Raw genomic sequence first — 23,584 nt, forward strand, 5'->3', positions numbered from 1 at the left:
TTTTTTTCAATAGTTTTATTAATTTCAAACGGGCCGGATCCGGCCCGCGGGCCGTAGTTTGCCCACGGCTGCCATAGATAATCTCTTCCCACCCCCCTTCCCTCTGAGATTCACCATCAGTCTGTTCCATGCTTCAGTGCCCCTGATTGTTTTATTCACCAGTTTATTTTGTTCATTAGATTCCTTGTTCATTTATTTTGATTTTTAGATTTGATTGTTGATAGATATGTATTTGTTGCCATATTATTGTTCATATTTTTTATTTCTCCTTCTTGGAGGTAATTGCTTTCCCTTGCTGCTTTTAAGATTCTCTCTTTGTCTTTAACCCTTGCATTTTGATTATGATGTGTCTTGGTGTGGGCCTCTTTGGGTTCCTCTTGTTTGGGACTCTACACTTCCTGAACTTGTAAGTCTATTTTTTTCACCAGGTATGGGAAGTTTTCTGTCATTATTTCTTCAAGTAAGTTTTCAATATCTTATTCTCTCTCCTCTCCTTCTGGCATACCCATAATGCAAATGTTGGTACACTTGAAGTTATCTCAGAAGCTCCTTACTAGTACTCTATCTTCATATTTTTGGATTCTTTTTTCTTTTTTCTCTTTTGATTGGGTATTTTTTGCTTCCTCATATTCCAAATCATTGATTTGATTCTCAGAAACCTCTACTCTACTGTTGAATCCCTGTAAATTGTTTTTTATTTCAGTTAGTGTATGCTTAATTTCTGACTGGTCCTTTTTCATGTCTTTCACATTCTCACTAGGATCCTTGAAAGTCTTATGAAGATCCTTGAGTAATAACCTTATAACCATGATTTTAAACTCTGTATCCAGTAGTTTGCTTGCTTTCATTTCTTTCATTTGTGACATGTTTCTTTGTCTCTGCATTTTGGCTGCTTCCCTGTGTTTGTTTCTATATATTATGTAGAGCTGCTATGTCTCCTGAACTTGGTAGAGTGGCCTTGTATAGTAGATGTCCTATAGGGCTCAGTGGCTCAACCTCCCCAGTCACCTGAGCTGGGCACTCAAGATGTACCCCTGTGTGGGCTGTGTGCAGTCTTGTAGTTGAACCTTGATTACTGTTGGTATCTCTGGGAGGAGTTGACCTCCAGGCCAATTGGCTGTGAGGACCAGCTTCGACTACAGTGGGAGAGCTGCTATGCAGGAGGCAGGGCCCTGCTGTGAAGCAAGGCAGGCTGGTGCTAGTGCTGGCTCTTGGGCCTTTTATTGATAGGTTTGGGGCATGCTGTCACCAGCTGCAGCTTGTTTGAGAGATTTTAGGAAAGTCTGAAGCCTAAGCCAGAACAGGCCATTTACTATATACGGAAAAGCTGCTGCAAACAGCTTGGGCAGGGCTGCAAATTGGATGGGGCGGGGTCTTAGGTAATCACCAGGGCGGAGCCAGTGTGGGCCACGCTGATATGGCTGCTGGTCAGCCCTGCTAGACTGGAGATCCCAGCGCTGGAACAGTGACCCTCGCCACTCCCGTCTGGGAGAAAGCTGCCTTGGAATTCCTGTCCTGATGCCAGACAATCCAGTTCCTCCCTGTATGTGTTTGGGTCCCTCAGCATGCCCAGCGCTGGAGCACAGAGGAAGCGAGACTGAGTAAGTTTGTGCGCCGGCTCTTACACCTGGGATTCCAGCAGCCTCTTTGTCTCTCAGTCACAATCCCTACTGGTTTTTATGGCCCAACGTTACATGGACTTCTCTTCCCAGCTCTGGGACCCTGAGCTGGGGGTCTGGTGTGGGGCTGGGACTCCTGAGCTGGGGGTCTGGTGTGGGGCTGGGACCCCTGAGCTGGGGGTCTGGTGTGGGGCTGGGACTCCTGAGCTGGGGTCTGGTGTGGGGCTGGGACTCCTTGCTCCTCACAGGCCGTCTCCGCAGAGACCATCTCCCTCCAGATTAAAAGCTGCACGTGTGGGTGCCAGACCAGTCTGTTCCGCGTCTCTGCCTCTCCTCCCAGTCTCAGTGTGCCTTTTTACTTCTCTAGTTTTAGGACTTACATTCAGCCAGCTTTCAGGAGGTTCTGAGTGGTGGTTGTTTGTATTTTAGTTGTAATTTTGATGTGGTTGTAGGAGGTGGCGAGTGCTGGCATTTACCTACATTTACCTATATACTGCCATCTTGATTCCTCCTTCACGGCTATTTTTTAGTTTGCGGAATTTTCCTTGGTTTTCTGCAAGTGGGTAGATATGGGCTGTCTCTGTTCTCAGACAAGGCAGAGTGTCAGTGGTTCATGCTCACACTCAGGAGATGTTAGTAAAATGAGAAACACTTCCCATTTAAATAATTTCTCCTTCAGAGAACTCCAAGCCCTTTATTACATCTTTTAGAAAATTTTTATTTTTTTAAAAGATATTCTTATTGATTTCAGAGAGTAAAGGAGAGGAAGAGAGAGAAACATCAATGATGAGAGAGAATCATTGATCGGCTGTCTCCTCACACCCCACACTGGGGACCGAATCCTGACCTCCTGCTTCATAGGCTGATGCTCAACCACTGAGCCACGCCGGCCAGGCACTTTGTTACAGCTTCTAGCTCTCACAGCCTGTGGAGAATATGGTAATAGTCTCTCATTTTACAGATGCAAAACTGAGAATTAATATCACAGGAATATAGTCTCATAAAGGCTAATAAACTCCTGTGTAAATAATTAAACAAAATGTCCAATTGCAGCTGCCAGTGGAAATGGTGGCTTTTTTTTGGCTCCCTTCCTGAATTCCTTCCTCCTCAAGTCCAAGTTCCTGGACTGTTTGTCTCTGGCAGCCGAGCTCTGTCCTCAGTGAGGTCTCATCTGCTCACTCCACACTAGTAAGCGCCCCATGTTGCCTGACTGCGGTTCTGTAGAGCTGTTCCCAGGTATTTGGCTAAATGTTATGCATTGAAAAGAAAGGATCTTGAAATATCATGAAATGCCCGCTCTCTCTACCTCAGCATTGTTTTGTACCTCCTCCTAAAAAAGCATAAAAATACTAAAAAGGACAAAAGTTGGCAAGACACGGAAAGTCCTTCCTCAAGTCAGTATGTGCCTAATACAGTGAGTTTCAGGAGCCAAACAGATTTACCTTTTAAAAACATTTTTCACTTCCAACGTTTCTACTGGTAAATGTTGACTTCAAAGCTGCCAGGGGCTGCTTAACTCTTTTCCTGTGTCATTGTCAAAGTCTTTTTAGAAGTTTTGTGCCATTCCACAAAGCCAAGCCCATTGCCGACTTTGGGAATAAAGCCAGGGCTGTGGAATGCTACCTGATGAAGTAATGGGGCTGATCTCCGGGACCTGGTTCGACGGGGGTCTGATTGAATCACTCTGAAACTCCTCGCAGCTCTGGCCTTGCTTCTCCGATCACTCTCGTGGAATGGCTGGGGTTGAGGGGCAGAGTCCCTGTGCCCTGATCTGGAGTCCACACAGCTCAAGCCAGACAATGGCAATTTGTCAGTAAGAGGAACCCGTGGTGAAAGCTGTTGAGATATGGTAGCTAAATAACGTTTTGAAAATAAACCTCTGGCCGAGAGAGCAGAACTCCCAGGCGGCGGGAATGGCACCAGGTGTCTGACCAGTGGGGTCAGACCAAACCTGGGTTCAGCAACCTCAGTACTTGGGTTCTGGCTAGGAAAGAATTCAGAGCAGGACCCCATACTGTAAGAAAACATTTACTTATAAGATTACAGAGGTAAAAAAAAAAATTCCTTTAAAAAATGGGCTTAGGAAATAAGTTATAGAGGTAAAGAAAGGACCCTTGGAGCTTGGGAGTGAGGAAGCTAATGGTAAGGGGCCTGGGGAGGGGGCGGGAGGAGGGAAGGGAAAGGGAAAGGCAGGGAGCTGGGTCCTCCATCCTAACCAAGGGTTTTAAAGGCAGAGATTTTAGGGGAGGCCCCAGGGCAAGATCTTAATAGGATATTCAGTAGTTTTCCAGGTGGGTCCATTCAAGGTTGTGGTCTCCACTGATTGTTTGGCAGGCAACAGGGCAGGGGGTCATTATTCAATACAGATGGTCCTGTTGTCAGCAGTGGCTGGTTTTGTTGCTTATCTGGGCCAGGAGCTGAAATACAAGGGAGGCCTAGAGGTTATCTCTAGGGAGGAAAGGTCAGGGGGTCCAAACTGCAGTGACCAGGGATAAGCTAGGGGAGGAAAAGTTACCCTGGGGGCAAGGACCCACTCTCCAACTGATTGTCCATCGAGAGGCACCTGGGGCTTTCCATCCTGGTGACCTGCTGTACCTGGCCCATTGTCCTTACTCTGCTCATGTCTGTCTGTCTGCCTACCTGCCTACAGCACAACTATTCTGCAGAATGTACTCACTCATGGTGAATGTTTTTCTTTATCATCTGTTCTCCCTGGAATTTACTTGCCTTTGGAATCCGGAAAAATGAGTCTATGGCTACAGATCTTCGATATGAAGTGGGGAATGTTAAAAAGTTTGGAGAGGAAAAGGGGAAGGGAGAAGGTAGAAGGGGAGAGAGAAAAGCAGGCAGGGAAGGAGGAATGGGAGGGCAGAAGGAGGGAGAAAGGGAGCATGAGAATATAGCAGGGAAACAAAATGTGGCTGTCAGGGCCAGAATGAAGCCTTTGTTAGAGTAGTCTGCCACACCACTGAGATAATGATGGCTGAATAGCTCAAATCACTCCCCTGCCTGCCCTTGGGGTTAACTTGGCTTTCAGTGTTGGGAAGAGGACCCAAGAGAAAAGTCAAAATGTTTATTTTAGCCAAAGTGTTAAGCTTCTTGTGAGAAGGCCAAGTCCCTTAATGGGGAGATTACCACCAAGAGTGAACCTGACCCAAGGCTAGGGCTCCTCCTAGGTTAATACAGGAACCACACAGGTCCTGAGCGCTCTGTTTACAACGGGTGGAGACATTTTTATCAGCCAGCAGTTGATTAGTCCTCCCAGAGAGCACTTTGGCTCAGCTAAATGGACTGAGGGCAAGATTTAAGAAGAGAGGTTTTCTTGGTTTCATTTATTTGTGTTAGATTTTTTTTTAAAGCAATATTTGCTCTTATAGTTTTCCAGTGAATTTCAAATACTTCATAATGTAGGGTTACTTAATCAAAATGCTCATTGTGTGACCAGGGTAATGGAATTATGCCCTGCTGAAAGTGAAGAGGCCTTGGTCATCTTCTCCATCAGGGAAAAGTGAACAGGAAAGTTTAGTTCTGCACGCTCAGTTCCTCAGAATTGTTCGATTGGCCCCCACCATCAACCAAGACATAGAGTGTATTGGCTAGGACAGCCTGCGTTCTGTGCCTGCTGTCAGTACAGGTATTGAGAGAAATCCCATAGATCCAATTTGACCCCAGGTGGAGGTGCAGGGGAGTCATCTGAACAGGGTCTGAGAATGAGGTCATTGTGTGGATGATAGCTTTTCCTCTCATTCCTACCTTTCTTTTTAGAGCTAATGTCTCCCTCCCCCGCAAAACCCTCTCCTCTGGGTACTCTCAGAGTAATGACATGTATATGGGGGTCTGTGGGCAGTAATTTCACAAAAGAATAAGCGTTTCTCAACATTTGCTCACAGTCCCTGGCATATAGCAGGAAACATTCACCAACATTTCTATCATGAGTGAGTGTAAAAAGATGACAGTTTGAAGATTCAATTTTTGAGAATTTGTTGTGGGGTTTGTTTTTTTCATAATGATGCTGAAAATGGGGGCAGAGGAATTTTGGAAACAAATCCAATACTCATTAAAACCACAAATTTCAAGGTTCAAAAGAATGGAGATAGGGTGGAAATGTGAAACAAACTTTAGAAAATGAAATTTAATACTCAACCAAACACCTTCAAGATGGGAGAGAAATGGTCTAACAGCAGCTTGTGGAAATATAGCTAAATTTTCCCTCAGCTGTGTTATATGAGCACCAGAAAGGCTAATGCGATTTTAGGTGCATTTTCTATCCGTCAACAGAAGCATACAAAAGGGGAAAAAAAGGAAGCAATAATTTTATCTATTTTGAGATGACACCCTGTGGGCAACCAGTTGATAAAGAGATGCCAGAGATGCCAGAGAGTGCCAGAGCTTTAGAAACTTTGGCAAGAGTCCTGGCCCATGTGGCTCAGTAGGCTGGGCATCATCCCGTGCACTGAGAGGTAGTTCAATTCCCAGTCAGGGTATATGCTTGGGTTTTCGGACCTGCAGCTGATCGATGTTCCACTGTCACATTGATATTTCTTTCTCTCTTTCCTCTCCCTTTCTAAGAATCAATTCAAAAACATTAAAACCTTGAAAGAAGAAACCTGGGCACCAGAGGAATCTGGTTAGCCTTGGTGAGGGTCATGAGAGGGCTGAAGGGCACTAGATAAATACTTAAAGGGCTGTTATGTGGACCAGATGGATTACATGTACCCAGACGAAACCTGGGTTCAGTACCCTCAGTACTTGGGTTCTCGCTAGGAAATAATTTAGAGCAAGACCCAAACAGTAAGAGAACGTTTATTGGGTGAATTACAGAGGTAGAAAAAGTAACCCCTAGGAGAAATGGGCTTAGGAAACAAGTTATGGAGGTAAAGGAAGGGCCCTTGGAGCTTTGAGTGGGGAAGTTAATGGTAATGTGCCTGGGGAGGGAGAAGAGGGTTGGTCTGCTCCCTGGAGGGAGAGCCCATGGGTCCTCCATCCTAAGGGTTTTAAGGGTGGAGATTTTAGGGGAGGTCCCAGGGAAAGATCTCAATAGAATATTCAGTATCCATTCAGGGTTGCGGTCTCCGCTGATAGATTGGCCGGCACCAGGGCAGGGGGTCATTATTCCATGCCGATGGTCTTGACATCAGCAGTGGCTGGTTTTGTTGCTGATCTGGGCCTGGAGCTGGACTACAACTGAGGCCGAGATGTTATCTCTAGGGAGGAAAGGTCAGGAGGTCCAAAGCTCATGCCAGGGATATGCTCGGGGAGGAAAAGTCAGCCTGGGTCCCACCCTCCAACTGATTGTCCATTTCGAGGCACCTGGGGCTTTCCATCCTGATGACCTTCTGTACCTGGCCCACTGCCCTTGCTCTGCTCATGTCTAACTGCCTACAGCATGTTCAATAAGGAAGAACTTTCTAGCAGAGTGGTCTCTCTAGGGGCTGGAGGAGTGTGTTTCTCAACTTGGTTATATTCAAGAGGCTGCAGGGCCCCTTAGCGAATAGTTTCTATTGAGTTACTCTAAATCAGTGGTTCTCAACCTTCTGGCCCTTTAAATACAGTTCCTCATGTTGTGACCCAGCCATAAAATTATTTTCGTTGCTACTTCATAACTGTCATGTTGCTACTGTTAGGAATCGTAATGTAAATATCTGATACGCAGGATGGTCTTGGGCGACCCCTGTAAAAGGGTCGTTCCACTACCAAAGGGGTCACGACCCACAGGTTGAGAACCGCTGTTCTAGATAAAATTCTGTGGCTGTGGTTCACTTGCCATGCTGTAAAATAAAGCCACCTAGGGATGAAAGAAGGAGAGAAAAACAGTGTAAAGTCTCTAAAGTGGAATGGCCATCAATCTCATTTTCACCAGGGCCTGTGGGGCAAAGGAGCTAGGCAGCTGTCCCCGGGGCTGGAGGGAGTTGCCGTGAGTAGGCAGCTGTGCTCTGGTTTTCTTCATGCTTGTCTGGGTATGTTGTAATGTCTTCTGGATTTTGGGCTTTTCTGCTCCTTATGTGTCTATTAACACCCTCCCCCACTCCCACTCACATCAGAGCTTTAACTAAAGCAGAGAGAAATGCACAGAAAATATAGAGAGCTACCTGGGGCTTCTTCTCCCCTGCCCCAGGAAAACATGAATCCATTTTATTTCCAAAGGTTCGGCTTCATACTTAAAGTTAGACTGTTCGGATTGATATTTAGAGTAGAAACCCATTGTCTTAGGACAATTGTATGATTTGCTTTCTGACTTATTTTATGCTTTCTACAGCACATGCATATCCTGAATGGAGATAAGAATCTTAGGCAGAAAATTATTTTTACAGTGAGGTAGAATATTAAACATTCCAGCTAAATAGCTCTGCAGGCTTAGATATGCCCTGGAGTGGTGTGATGGTGATAAGTCTGTCCTATTCCTCACCATTTTTGTTGCTTTTCCTTTGCTACTTGATCTGTTGTTGTTGTTAGTTTTTTCCCCAAAATGGAGACAATAGTACCACTTCTTAGGGGCATGAAAATGAGTTAATACATGTAAAAAATATACCATAATGCCAGGTGCATACATAACAAATATTAGTGTTGTTATAGCTTGTGTTTGGGGTCGTTAAGGCCACTCTCAGGATTAATGATTTGCCAGAAGGACTCACAGGGACCAGAAAAGCTGTTATACTCACAGTTATGGTTTGTTCCAGCAAAAGAATATGGATTAAAATAGGCAAAGGAAAAAGGTGCATCAGGTGGAGTCCAGCTGCACTGGACCAGTTCCACGCTTCCGGCTGTCCTTCCAGTGGAGTCACACGAACAGAGCTTAATTCTCTTGGCGATGATGTGTGACGTGTACAAAGTGTCCCCGGCCAGGGAAACTCACCAATGCCTTGGTGCCCAGGGCTTTTTTTTTTTTTTTAATTTATTGCTTAAAGTATTACAAAGGGTATTACATATGTGTCCATTTTATCCCCCCGCCCTAGACAGTCCCCTAGCCTCCCCTATCCCCCAATGTCTTATGTCCACTGGTTATGCTTATATGCATGCATACAAGTCCTTTAGTTGATCTCTTACCCCCCTACCTCCTAACCCCCAACCCTCCCCGGCCTTCCTGCTGCAGTTTGACAATCTGTTTGAGGCAGCTCTGCCTCTGTATCTATTATTGTTCAAAAGTTTATAATGGTCTCTATTATCCATGAATGAGTGAGATCATGTGGTATTTTTCCTTCATTGACTGGCTTATTTCACTTAGCATAATGCTCTCCAGTTCCATCCATGACGTTGCAAATGGTAAGAGTTCCTTCCCTTTTAGAGCAGCCAGGGCTTTTTATAGGGGGCGGAGGAGAGGTCAGTCACATAGGCATACAGTGTATGTGTGAGATTGGCCTTAGCTACTTGGTCTTCAGCTCCTCCTCCTCCCCATCCCAAGAGGTCAAACTGATAAAATCACACTGTTAGCATTACTATATGGCATGGCCCAAAGTCTCAGAGACACTTTTATCAGGCAGGGCAGGATGCCCCGAGGGTTTAGAGGAGGAAGGTAAGAGACCATTCTGAGACCTTTGGAAAGTGGATGTTTTGGGCAACTCAGGCCTCCTGAATTATCCATTTATTGCACATATTTGTAAATTTTTGTTTGAACAATCTAGTTCAACCATTTTTTAAATTTATTTTTTTATTGTTGATAGTATTACAGATATCTCCCATTTTCCCCTCTTCTTCCCAGTTCCTACCCACCCACCCCCAGGTCTTCACTACCCTATTACCCTTGACCATAGGCTATGCATATAAGTATATATAAGTTCTTTGGTTTATCTCTTCTCATCCCCCCAACCCCACATAAGGTATTTTAGTCTAATCCATGCCTCCCTGCTTTGGGTCTTATTTTGTTGGTCAATTCATTTTGTTCATTAGATTCCACAAATACTAGTGAGATCATGTGATATTTTCTTTCTCAGTTTGGCTTATTTCACTTAGCATAATATTTTCCAGGCCCATCCATGCTGTCCCAAAGGGTAAGAGATTCCTCTTTTTAACAGCTGCATAGTATTCCATTGTGTAAATGTCCCACAGCATTTTTATCCATTCATGTACTGATGGGCACTTGGGCTGTTTACCAGGCACATATAATAACACTGCTATGAACATAGGGGTGCCTATATTCTTTGTTTGGTGTTTTGGGGTTTTTAGGATATATTCTCAGAAGTGGGATCACTGGGTCAATTGGGAGTTCCATTTTTAATTTTTTGAGCAAACTCCATACTGTTTTCCAGAGTGGCTGCATAGTCTGCATTCCCACCAGCAGCAAACTAGTGTTCCCCTTTTTCCTCATCCTCTCCAGCACTTGTTGATTTTTGATAGCCATTCTGACAGGTGTGAGGTGATCTCATTGTGGTTTTAATTTGCATTTCTTTGATAGTGACTTTAAGCATTTTTTCATGTGTCTCTTGGCCATCTGTATGTCCTCTTTGGAGAAATGTCTCTTCAGATCTCTCCATTTTTTTAATTGGATTGTCTATTTTTTGTTGTTGTTGTTGAGTTGTATGAGTGCTTTACATAGTATTTTGGATATTAATCCCTTATCAGATGTATCATTGGCAAATATGTTCTCCTATTCAGTGGGTTCCCTTTTCAATCTGATGGTTTCTTTTGCTGTGCAGAAGCTTTTCATTTTGATGTATTCCCATTTGTTTACTTCCTTAGTTCCCTTTGCCCGAGGACGGCGGTTCTCAACCTGTGGTCGCGACCCCTTTGGGGGTCGAACGACCCTTTCACAGGGGTCGCCTAAGACCATCGGAAAACATAATTACATATTGTTTTGTGATTAATCACTATGCTTTGATTATGTTCAATTTGTAACAATGAAATTGGGGGTCACTACAACATGAGGAACTGTATTAAAGGGTGGCGGCATTAGGAAGGTTGAGAACCAATGCCCTAAAAGATGTCTCAGATTTTATTGCCTATGTTCTCTAAGATTTTTATGGTTTCATGTCTTACATTTAAGTCTTTTATCCACCTTAAGTTTATTCTTGTTTGGTGTAAATTAGTGCTCTAGTTTCATCTTTTTGCATGTGTCTTTCCAGTTTTCCCAGCACCATTTGTTGAAGAGGCTGTCTTTACTCCATTAATTGAATGTAATGGCTTGGGTTGATTTCTGGGATCTCTGTACTGATCCATTGGTCTATATGCCTGTTCTTGTGCCAGTACCAGGCTGTTTTGGTCATAATGGCTTTGTAGTATAGTTTGATATCTGGTATTGTGATCCCTCCTATTTCGTTCTTCTTTTTCAAGATTGCTGCAGCTATTCGGGGTCTTTTATGGTTCCATATAAATTTTTGGAGTATTCTAATTCTTTGAAACATGCCATTGGCATTTTAATAGGTATTGCATTGAATTTGTAGATTGCTTTGGGTAGTATAGACATTTAATGTTAATTCTTTCAATACATGAACATGGCTTATGCTTCCATTTGTTTGTATCCTTCTTTCTTTTTTCAATGTCCTATAGCAGTGATGGCGAACCTATGACACGCATGTCAGAGGTGACACACAAACTCATTTTTTGGTTGATTTTTCTTTGTTAAATGGCATTTAAATATATAAAATAAATATCAAAAATATGTCTTTGTTTTACTATGGTTGCAAATATCAAAAAATTTCTATATGTGACACGGCACCAGAGCTAAGTTAGGGTTTTTCAAAATGCTGACACGCCGAGCTCAAAAGGTTCGCCATCACTCTGTCCTATAGCTTTCCAAGTACAGGTCTTTTACCTCCCTGGTTAAAGTTTATTCCTAAGTCTCTTTTTTGTTGTTGCAATGATACATGGGATTGCTTTTTAGTTTCTCTTTCTGAGAGTTCATTATTGGTGCATAAAAAGGCCACAGATTTGTGGATGTTGGATTTTGTATCCTGCTACCTTGCCAAATTCATTAAGTCTAATAGTTTCCTGGTAGAGTCTTTAGGGTTTTCTATGTACAATATCATGTCATCTGCGAATAATGGCAGTTTTACCTCCTCCTTTCCAATTTGGATGTCTTTTATCTCTTCTTGTCTGATTGCTGTGGCTAGGACTTCCAGGACGATGTTGAAAAAGAGTGGTGAAAGCGGACATCCTTGTCTTGTTCCTGTTCGTAAGGGAAACAGTTTTTGCTCATTGTATATTGGCTATAGGTTTGTCGTATATGGCCTTTATTACACAGAGGTATGGTCCTTCTATTCTCACTTTACTGAGAATTTTTATTAAAATGGTGCTGAATTTTGTCAAATGCTTTTTCTGCATCTATTGATATCATGTGGTTTTAATCTTTCAATTTGTTATATCACATTTATTGATTTGAGAATATTGTACTAGCCTGTATCCCTACAATAAATCCTACTTGATCATGGTGTATGACCCAAACTGGGCCCACCAGCAGAGAGCACCGGAACTGAGAAAGGTACCCACATAATATCTGGCTGTGAAAAGCAGCAGGGTTGCTGTTTGCCAGGGAGAGATGGCTGGAAATGCAGACCTTCTTAAAAGGCCAACACACAACATTTTGAGTGCAGCCACTCACCTTGGGCTCCAGCAGAGGGAGGGCAGAGTGAACTGGAGATGCATAAATGGAAGTCAGGGTTGGGGGGTCTGGGATTAGAGCTCATTAGACAGACACCCCCGTTTCCTGTGCTGAATCTTTGCCTCATGCTGCAGAGGTCATCTTTCTCAGGCAAACTTGCTGTCCTGCTGTTTTTGCCTTGGGAGATGACAGTTCACCCATTCTATTGGAAAACCCTTTGCTCCCACCCTGTAGAGCAGTGGTTCTCAACCTTGGCTGCACATTAGAATCACCTGGGAATCTTTTTAAAATCCTGATTTCTGGGCCTCATCCTCTGGAAATTGTTTCTTTGTTACTAATGTTGTGGCCTCACCCGATAACAAAGAAATAGAATTTCCAGAAGATGAGGCCCAGAAATCAGGATGTTAAAAAGATTCCCAGGTGATCTAATGTGCAGCCAAGGTTGAGAACCACTGCTCTAGAGTTTCTGAGGCCCATTAAGAAACTGAGAATAACAATTAGCCTCCAAGCAGAAGCAACTGTCCCACCCTGTTGGAAAACCTCTCACCCCGTGTGCAGACAACTGCTTGAGGCTACTCCAGGCCAAATCCAGTCAGTCTGGAGTCTTTGCTAGGTCTAGTTAGTCAGAAACAGCAGTTTGGGTCCCCATCCCGGACTGTTTAGTGAAGCAAAAGCCAGCAGGACCAGTTCTGTAAGGAAAGGAAGTACAGCTCAGAATAGGGTCAATCAAGGTGTGAGACTCAAGGCAGATGCACTCTGGGCTAAGGAGTCCCGACCACTGGACAGCTGGCACGATGACATTGGGGTTGAACCTCACTGACAGCAGGTTGGAGGGGAGATCCCTCTCACACACAGGACATCAACAATGAAGTCTCAATTCCCATATCAGGGCACATACAAGAATCAATGAATGAATGCATAAATAAGTGGAACAAAAATAAATGTTTAAAAAGATAATTTAAAAAAAGATTAATAAAAAACAATGAAGTCTCAATTACAACAGGGGTGGCCAAACAACGCACACAAGAGGCATTCCTAGAGCATCCTGCTCAGGTGAACAAAGAGACCACACCACTGGACCCCTCAAGACACTTTCTACATAAGGCCATCCCACAAAGACTGAGGCAAAGCAGTTCTCTCTAATACATAGAAGCAAATATAGAGAGATGAGTTTCCTGCAAAGACGATTCCAAGATGCCTCTCCCCATAAAAAATGTGGTGTAGAAGACCCCGAAGCAAGGAAAGCAGAGCTACAAAAGCGGGGGTTAAATAGTTTGAATGTCTTGATTAATACGGGGAATATAAAATCTGAATGCCCTCTAATGTTCCAAAATGTTGTCATCATGAATGGTTTGTAACCGTATCTTTTTCCTTCCTTCCCCTATGATTAGATCTCAGTCTGTGGTAGAAGCTGGGACCCTGAAACATGAGGAGAAGGGAGAGAATGAGAACACTCAGCCACTCTTGGCTCTGGACTGAACCCCGAGTCACTCCATGTTCCCGCATATCGCCAGCCGCCGGTGGTATCAGCTGCCTAGGAAGCACATGCGCACTGACCCCACAGACAGGTACGGCTTGACCCAAGGCTCTCCACTCCTGCCACCCAGTAATGACTGTCACCAGCCATTGGTCGAAGCAGCCAAAGTTGAACAAAGACTTGAGAGATGCTTTTTTCCCCCCCAATCAGGGCATTGGGTAGAGGATAAAGCAAGGCAGTTACGTAATCAAGATTTTCCTCCCCCACATTTATGGTATTAAGTGCATTACTAAATTTGATGCACACACTGCTTTAGAACAAGGATTTTTCTGAGGCATCGCCCAGAGACCTTCTCCCGTTTTTGCAATTTAAGTGCATTTCCGAGTAGATACATCACAATTGTCAAGTTCAATGTAGTGCAGAGCCCTGAGACAATGGTATCTCCAGTAATTTCCATTCTTATTGAATTATTTTCTTTGACCTCATCACCAGCATCAAGTTATTCAGCCTCAGAGCAAGTTCTCTGAGGCCTGGCTATATTCAGAGGCTGCTTATTTTGATATCCTGCAAAAATGATTTTGACATCACATTTTTTGTCAGGCTACCAGCTGATCATCATGAGCTGACATTAAAAGAAGGCACACAATGTGAAATATGATTATTTCCTCTTAGCAATGTGACTTCCACAGGCAATGTGTGTCTGCAGATGGGGTCCCATTGGAAACATGTCAGTGATTTATAAATCCATTCACGTTGCCTCTCTTGGGTCACTACAGCAAAGCAAAGTGCCACTAAAGCATTTAACTCCCACCTCCCTCTGCAGCCAGTGAAAGGTGTGACTGTTGCTGGAGGAAGACCCTCAAGGATGGCTAAATAGGCAAGTACTGAAAATAAGAGAAAACTAGGAATGCAGGATGAAATGCCAAAGACCATTGTATTTCTTTGTCTATACTCCTTGGAAATGGAGCCCCCAACTATCCATTCAAAGGAAATTAGATAAAATTAAAAATATCATAGGACATGATATCCTTACCTGTGCCATTTTTTTCCCCAAAACCAGCTGTATGTTTTTAGATATCTCAGCCATCTGCATGACATGGCCATTCATGAGTATAACCAGTGGGTGCTCAATGCCAAATAAAAATATTTTAGTTAATGGGCAGTAAAATATGATTTCACATTTTAAGAATTTGGGAGGGTTAACTTGTTAGCTAAAAATTTCAAAGGAAAGAGGTGATTCAACTGGCCATAAATCACCCTCGATGGCTATTATTACTAATTTTTTTCTACTGGTAGATAATTAACAGAAGTAATTTTTGTATTCACCCTTGAAATAAAATTGAAATAGAATTAAAAACATTTCTCAATTGCATTGCAGTATTAAAACCAATTTTTTTGTGTAGACATTTCAAATATTGAAATAATTCTACCAATGCAGTAACTGAAATACTTTTCTTATACACCATGACATAGGGAAGAAAGATGAAGAATTAAAGTGAATTAGAAAATCCATTTTATTACCTGGGTTTATAAGGCAGTTGTGGAATCCAAGTACTTAAAATGCTATTGGAGTCAGTTATTGCCAACCCTCTGCAACAGTAAAAACAATTCTGGCTTTTCAATTGGCAATCTTTAGAATCCTGTAGTGACCTGATTTTAAATACCATGTGATAATTGCTAAGAGCTAGTTTTCATTCTATTCCATGGCTTCATTACATGAATGTAAGATGATGGTTCAATGATGACAACTTACACTTTGAATTTCTTTGTGTATGCAATATACACACAAGAACCAAATTCTGTGACATGAATGTTACCACATGAGCACTGGATTGTATTGTCCTTTGTCAGTCATTTCCTCTGTTCAATAAATACTGAAGGACACAAATACCTTTTTCTTTTTCAAGAGTTTACTTTTCCTTCTTCTGGAATTTGATAATTAATTTGATATCCTCCCACCCCCCAATACTCCATCTATTTTAGCGAGTTTTCTGGACATTGGCAAAACAGAAGGGAACACAAGAAATATTTTGCAAACTCTTCTCCTGGAAGCTAATATGCTTAAGAACAAACAAAGACGCATTTCCATTTTAAAGAACTGTCTTTTAAATGGCATACAAAAGCATCCTCCTTTGTCCTGAGATAGAAAAGAAGGCACACATGTTTTCCTACCTGTGAATGATATCTGGTAACCTCTGTGTAATTTTGCCAGCATTTTTTGTTCATATTGGCTTAAAGTTCAGTGCATTAATATTATTACATTCTTACAGCTAACATTTCTAGTTAGCTTTAATTTAAAAAAAAAAATGAATGCATTCATAATCTACCCAATGAATGACATGGTCATCTTTGGAATGAGTAGGCAAGGCCATTTTTCAATAGTTATTTCTATGCAGTGTTCAATAGTAAAAAACTATGGATAATAATTGCGATTTCAAAATGATGTTTAAAGGGCAGGAGTTGCTCAAGCCAGGCAGCTGGAAGAGTCTTCCAAACTCTTTCAGAGAGGAAAGCAATCTCGACATCCTACACCCGGGACCGAGACCCGGCACTCCTGCCTTCCACGTTTTGCAACACTGACGGGAATCCTCTCAAGGATTCTGTCACTCGCATGGATCTACAATAGGCAAAGACACTCTGCATTCCGGCCCTGTCATGGGCAGCAACAGGCCCGGAGCCAGAGGTCCTAGCAGCCACCTATCTACCGGATCCCAAGAGAGAATTTTCGCTTGGACAATTTTTACATTATTTTTTTTTCAAGCATTAAAAAAACTTACATGAGGCATTTTTATAACTCCATATAAAATGATTCCATGTCCCTTTCTGATGTAAAAGCTTCCTCTTAGAAAGAAATGCCATGTTGACAGTATCTCCACCATTCTCACGGTGAGGAGAGAGAAATGAAGACACCAGCTCTCAAAGAATAAAAAAAGACCCAGTGGGCAGGGAGTTGCACAGTTCACATATGCTGGCATAATTACATTGTTTTTCTTCGTATTAGGAAATTGCTTCCTTCATGAGTGTCTTTGCCGAAAAATAATTAAAAGGGGAAGTCTGAGTTCACCAGGAAAGTTATCATGAAACCGCTAGAAGTGAAGCATTTACACAGCTTGTCATTAAAATCAACAAAAAAGTAGTGGTATGTGATGACAAAAATCGTCTAGCTACCCTAGAAAAAATATAATTGCATAGGAACATTACAAGCTAATGCAATCCATTCACAGTCTCTACCTGTATTCTCACTACACACTGATTCAGCCTATTCTAAATGGAGAAAATATCTTTGGCTGGCAAGGTAGAAGCTATCATGTATTTACCTGAAATACGGGCATCAGACCAGCGCTGTCCTGGAATGATACACAGCAGGGTCTTTTCTAAGTGAATTGCAGTGGGGCAAGTATTCCCTTTCACGTCTTCTAACCCTAGGAGGAGGTTTAGACATCTTTAGGCTGCAAATCAAGGAAATTAAGGGCGTTGGTGCTCGAACTTCTCTCCCCGCACCCGAGCCGACAGAACCCGAAAGGCAGCCCCTCTCCAGTGTGTCCCAAACCCGCACGACATGCTAAATCGCAGGCAGGCTGCGTCTCTGCTGGAGTGTCAGCTCTGGGTGCCACACATCCACGATGAAGATCAGCCGGAAAGATGTGGCGTCCTGCCACACCTCGTGCTCAAAGGAGTCGTCAAAGATGAGCACCTTGCCTTCTTCCCAGGTCCTGGAACAGAGAAACGTGGAGGCTTGCGATTCCGATGCCGGAGGACCGGTGCATGTCTATGTTGCGGGAAGGCATGGGGAGAAGTGGCCCTACGTTCACCTCCCTGCTCACGCTAGGGCCTGGGCTAAGTGCCTCGTGGGCATTATTTCACTTGCTCCATACAACAGTCCTGCAAAGCAGCTGGTATCAATGCCAATTTTATAAGCAAAAAGGCTGAGACTCGAGGGGATTAATAGGCCAAGGTTACATAGAATTAGCCGGTAGGGCTGGGTTCTGAACAAGGCAGCCAGCTTCCCTGACACCATGCTGACTCCTCCAGAGCAATACATCAATATCACTGGGGAGGGGGAGGGGCGGGGAGGGGTTAGGGGGGACGGTTTCTTTAGGAAGGGGGTCGCTGTACCGTTGAATAATTCAGTGGTAAAGCAATACACGCAGTGTGTAATATGTGCGGGCTCAGTACAAGCCAGCTGACTCTGAGTGCAAGTCTGTCCAATTAGAACAGCGGTTCTCAACCTGTGGGTCGCGACCCCTTTGGCGGTCGAATGACCCTTTCACAGGGGTCGCCTGAGACCATCCTGCAGATCAGATATTTATATTACGATTCATAACAGTAGCAACATTACAGTTATGAAGTAGCAACGAAAATAATTTTATGGTTGGGTCACAACATGAGGAACTGTATTTAAAGGGCCAGAAGGTTGAGAACCACTGATCTAGAGTAAGTATGTCAAACTCGTGGCCCGCAGGCCGATGCTTCATTTATACGGCCCGTGTGAGCCTTTGAGTTTGATATGTTTGATCTAGAAAGAGAAGCAAGAAGGCTCATCGACCAGATGCACGGGCTCTGGGGAGACATCACTGCAGAAGGCAGCCCTGGAACTGGGAGGCAGTGTCTCCAGACCAAAAAAGGGACAGAGATGAAAGGGTCTGGATTAACATCACCCACCCCAGTCTACATGTTCACAAAGGAAGAGAAAGTGTCCAGCTGAACATGGCTTTGTCGTCACAAACATCCATCCTCAGAAGTGATGAATAAGAGAGAAAATGGTGGGGGCAAACATACTTGGTCTCGTTGGCACACCGGATCTTGCAGCCTTCCTTGGGAATCACCAAGCCCAGGTGCATTCGGAGCCTGCAGTTCGTGGGCCCCGTGTGCGGCCACACGTGAGTTCCTGGGTGCATGATGGAATATTTGATCTGTGCAGAGAATATAACACACCGTTCTTCCATTTATCAAGCTGTGGGGGAATTGCTAAATTAAAGTGACAGTACAAAATTACTGTCAATTTGGATTAGAGCCTTTGTAAGACTCAGAATTAATATTCTCCTCTCATTTCTTTGTGAAGGAATTAAAAATAAGTACTCCCTTTTTGCACAAAGCTATATATACACTGAACATTTTCACCCTCAATTCTGACATCAACCACATGAAATTGTTTCATTAAAAGAGGCATTCGTTGGGCCAAAGGACATAAACACTTGTTTGTAATCATCCACATTCCCTTATTGCCAATAAGCAATTGTGTTCTTTCCAGCACTGAAAACACTCTTGGTACCTGTCCTCTCCGGCATCCTGTTGTCTCAGGGAATTTATCTAGTAAAGAACAGGTTTTAGGAGCTCCTTTGCAGGCATTTTCATTTTTTCGCCCTAGAACAATAAATGATAAAAGCATTGTTAGTGAACGAATCACAGTACAGCTCCGACTCATCCTGTTTGGGCCACATGTGACCTATAATGTCATGCTCACCGTGGGAATGAGAAGGCTGCATGCGCACATGGAGACAATGTGCTTGGCTCCACTAGATACTGACTTGCAGCGCAAGGACTAGCATTCTCCCCTCACTGCTGGCCTATTTGACTAGCGATGTCTAATAGTTACTTCCCCCTTGAGGCAGGCAGAACAGTGGATGTCAACATCTAAGCCCAGGAAACTATGATACATGAACGGAGAGGGGAAATAAAGGTTTCAGAGGGCACTGAGATTTCTAATCAGCGCATCTTAAAATATAGAGATTGTCCTGGATTAATTAAACGTGCCCAATGGAATCATAGGGTTCTTAAATGCAGAAGAGTCAAGGTTTGAATGATGCAGAATGAGAAAGACTTGACGGGCCATTGGTGACTCTGACGATGGAAAGGGCTGCCAGCCAAGGAATGTGGGCAGGCTAAGCTGGAGCCTCCAGAAGGAATGCAGCCTGATGACACTTCCATGCTCGCCCAGTGAGACCCACTGTAGACTTCAGAACTCTAACAATTCACGTTATTTTAAGCCACTATGTTCGTGGTAATTTGTTACAGCAGCCACAGTAATATACCTGCCCCCACCCCCCAAAGAAGCTTAGATTTCTAACCTAAAAACGCATTTCCAGGATTATATTAACGAGTTACCTACACAATATTTTCCATTGGAATTTAATGTATTTTTCATTGTATAAATCATCCTTTATATATGGATAAAGCAGGATTTACATGAAGGTGGGAGGAGGTCTTTGAGAGATGATGTTTTCTAGGCGTCACTGTGTCTGAGACACAGAATTTGGGACATAGTCTTGAGCATCTCAGGCTATGCAAACTTCTTCATCTACAAAATCGCTGTTTCTTAGGGAAGATGTGCTCAGGAATGCACACAACATCATTTGCTGCACTTAAAAAAATCGTGTTGGCAAAAAGCTGACAGTCACTTGAAATCATGTGATCTCTTGAAATCATAGATATTGCCTTGAAAATATCGCTTTAGTTCTCTTTCGTGTAAAGCATTTGGAAAGCATAACTGAGATAAACGACTGTGGTTATTAGTGCTTTAACGTACACCAACTGCTTATCATCCTCTCGATTCATTTCCTGTGTTGACGTTGTGCAACACATGGTGCTATTTCGTCTTCAAAATGGATTTACTTTGTACACGACTGCTAACTGAGTTTAACTTGAATTTTCAAGGGAAGTGGAGAGAGATTTAAAGATAAAATTCCACGCTCCTCATTTTAAGGGTAGATTGCTAAGTTAATTCAATGAACACACACATACCGGAGCCCTGTCTGCGTGCCTTCTCCTGAATCCAGCTCAGGGAATCTGAGGCTGAATATGAACCACTTCCTAGTCTTGAAGAGCTCAGGGACCAGTTATTACTGTCCTGTCACTCCGGTCTGTCCTCATCTCTACCAACTCTTACCCCTGGGATATCACTTTGGCAAGCAACACTATCTCCATTTGACAGGAGCAAAGAGGCTCAGGGAAGCTCCTCTCCGAGGCATTGAGGAGCACACGGTGGACTCTACAGATACGCATACACAGCCGAGGTACTCTCTGTAGCTTATCATTTAACAAAATATTAGGAAATCAAAATACTATTATTTATATTTATCGAAATACACACGGGAGTATACACAGGCATGCACACACATACATACATGCACACACACAAATAAATGTTCACATATAGTTTTAGAAAACTGAATGGAATTTGATAAGCTAGGTTTTCCCGGGCAGTTTCCTGTAAATTGGGGAATCCCGACCCTGGGAAGTGTCACCAGACTAGTGTCCACTTCCAAGGTATCACTAGCTGCGGAGAGTCTGGAAGCCGGGGCTCACCTTGCTGCCACAGCGTAAACTGGCTCCAGTCTCCCTTCTCCCTCAGGTTTTCATCCTCAGGCAGGAAGAGGCCTTTGGCTTTATCCATCACTGCGAGGCCTTCGTCGCGGATCAACTTCCAGTTTCTCTCTAAGGACTAGAGAGAAGATTCTGGTGTTAATGGACTGAAAATATGCCAGGTAGAACACCTTATCAAAATGACTCCCAGCTTTTCGTTTATCTGATTAATCAAGCAATGAAATTTTTCTCACTTCATTTAATTTTTCTTTTTTAAAGTTGACTTTTATTTAAAATCTATTTTTATTGATTTCATAAAGGAAGGGAGTGGGAGAAAGAAACATCAATGATGAGAATCACTGATTGGCTGCCTCCTGCAAGCCCCACACTGGGGATCAAGCTCACAACCCGGGCATGTGCCCTAACCGGGATTGAACCATGACCTCTTAGTTCACAGGTCAACACTCAACCACTGAGCCATGCCGACTGGGCTAACTTGATTTTTAGACAGAAAGGAAGAGGAAGAGAGAGAGAGGGAGGGAGGGAGGGAGGGAGAGGGAGAGGGAGAGAGGGAGAACGAACAAACGAGAACAGAATATTGATCGCCCCCTACTGGAGATTCAGCCCTAAACATGGACATGTGCCCTGACATTGAACAGGCAACTTTTCTGTGCACATCACAACACCCCGCCAACTGAGCCACAATGGCCAGGGAGGCTCACACCATCCTCCTCCACCCATTGGCTGAGCTTGTTTCCACACCTTGGTTATTGTGAATAATGCTGCAATGAACAGGGATACAGATATCTCTTCGATATCCTATATTCCATCTCCTTTGGATGTATACCCACAAGTGGGATTGCTGGATCACACAGAAGTTCTATTTTTAATATTCTGAGGAATCTCCATACTGTTTTTCATAGTAACTGCACCAAATTTATATACTTCTGTTTCTGTGAAACCCACCCATCATCACCCACTTTGTGCTGGTCACCTACCCATAAGTAATTCCAATACTACTTTAATCCCAAGTAGGTAATTCATAAATAGCAAGTCCAAGATTTAATTTCAATACAGACACACTCAAAAGTCCTCACGTGGGCAGGTCCCCAGAGTGAGAGAATATGGTGGTTTTCTCAAGGATGCTAAGATTACAGAAAGGGAAAGAAGAAAAATGCAGTCCAGATATTTACATCTTCTATAAAACATATCAATCACCAACAGTCCCTGCCGCTACAAGCCTTGTTCAAGTTGCCAGATAAATCTGTTAGATTCATGTTAAACTGTCACACGCGAGAGGAGAATTACCTCGCTAACACACAAAATTACTTTCCAAATGAGTGTTTTGGCACCTTCCCCTCCCCTCTCCTGGTATTTTAGAAGTTTCTCTCACTTCTTTTGAAAGCACATTTTAGAGGCATCTTTGAAAAGAGCTGATCTTTTGTTACTGAAATAGGGCACAAAGCCCTAGGGTGGAAAACTGTTAAAGTAACTGCATCACTAAATAAAATTTTTGAAATGTTACTGAGGAGCAAGCTGCTTTTGTACATGGCATGTCATTCCTGCCCCCTCTCACCTCCTCTCTGTGTCTCCAGGAAGTGTTGCTGAGGTCCTTTTCCAGGAGCAGTAATGATTTTTTAAAAACACGATTTTGTACCCCCTTGTCACACGTAGCACTCCTGGACCACCTGTGCTGCGAGGCCACGGACCTGCTCAGTAGGAATCAGGCACCGCACAGGTTTCTGATTTTCAGTATAAAATAGCCACTCATCACTTCTTTTAGGTTCAATACTGTGTCAGACAATTTTACAACGGAAGGATCCTTGTTAATCTAGTGGACACTTTTCCCTTCAGGGATGAAGGAATAACTCTTGGTGCCGACATCTCACAGTCCAGTGGCCAGAAACTGTCTGCCACCTCGACGTGCCTCGACTGTTCCTACGGCACCTGCGGGAGGGGAGAGGCGAGGCCTCTGGGGCACAAGGGTGACTGATGGCTCCCGCCAGCTCTCTGCAGTGGGTTACTGACACCTGTGAGGCACAGGTGCTGGTGCGGGGGGTCCTTGAGGAACAGAGCGCTCCCCACAGGACACTGGGCAGACAAAGGGGGTTCACATTCCCGACAGCTGGGAAAACCAGGCTAACCAAACATACACCTAGTAAACCTGAGGAAACAACGAACAACATAACAACAGTCACGATCTCTTACGTGGTCAACGTAAACATTTTTTCTACCAAAGTAATAACTACACTATGGCGGTCATTTCCAGCCAGTGCACCACAAGAATTTCTAGACACGCAATGCCTGACTAGTCAGTCAGGGGCACCGACTTCTTTTTCCTTAGATTGTTAAAAAAATAAAAATAAAAATGACAACAGCCAACACAACTATCGTTGGGTGTAAATGAATCAAAATTATATTGTGTGTGTGCTGCAGAATTGTAGTAATTGGTTTATGTGCCATGAGATGAAAAAGGTTGAAAATCGCTCACTAGGGGATGCTTTTCAACTTTGGAAAGGCACAGCGGGGTCTCTTCATGGGCATTAGGGAGAAATCTGGGATGGGACCTGGTAATGTTATATTTAAGCAGAAACCAAGAAACCACATTGTGTAAAATTCACATAGTTATAGGTGAGTGTGTGTGTGTGTGTGTGT

The 23,584-nt window shown here is 43.4% G+C and overlaps 2 protein-coding genes across 3 annotated transcripts in view; one reads left to right on the forward strand and one right to left on the reverse strand.

Moving 5' to 3' along the window:
- Positions 1 to 15,512, forward strand: part of CLVS1 (clavesin 1) — a 118,690-nt gene extending 103,178 nt beyond the window's left edge. The window contains exon 5 of the mRNA XM_081111508.1: positions 13,542 to 15,512. Coding sequence (XP_080967634.1) covers positions 13,542 to 13,629 — 88 coding nt within the window. The 3' untranslated portion in view covers positions 13,630 to 15,512. The remainder of the gene's footprint in view (positions 1 to 13,541) is intronic.
- A 4-nt stretch (positions 15,513 to 15,516) lies between these two features.
- ASPH (aspartate beta-hydroxylase) overlaps positions 15,517 to 23,584 on the reverse strand; it is a 166,337-nt gene continuing 158,269 nt past the window's right edge. For both annotated transcript variants that reach the window (XM_081111506.1, XM_081111505.1), the window contains 4 exons: positions 20,933 to 21,068; positions 18,900 to 18,991; positions 18,407 to 18,540; positions 15,517 to 17,340 (listed from right to left, as the gene is read on the reverse strand). In XM_081111506.1, the coding sequence (XP_080967632.1) occupies positions 17,190 to 17,340; positions 18,407 to 18,540; positions 18,900 to 18,991; positions 20,933 to 21,068 (513 nt within the window). In that variant the 3' untranslated portion in view covers positions 15,517 to 17,189. The remainder of the gene's footprint in view (positions 17,341 to 18,406; positions 18,541 to 18,899; positions 18,992 to 20,932; positions 21,069 to 23,584) is intronic.

The sequence above is a fragment of the Myotis nattereri genome (assembly GCF_964212035.1).
Source record: "Myotis nattereri genome assembly, chromosome: 17".
Taxonomy (NCBI): domain Eukaryota; kingdom Metazoa; phylum Chordata; class Mammalia; order Chiroptera; family Vespertilionidae; genus Myotis; species Myotis nattereri.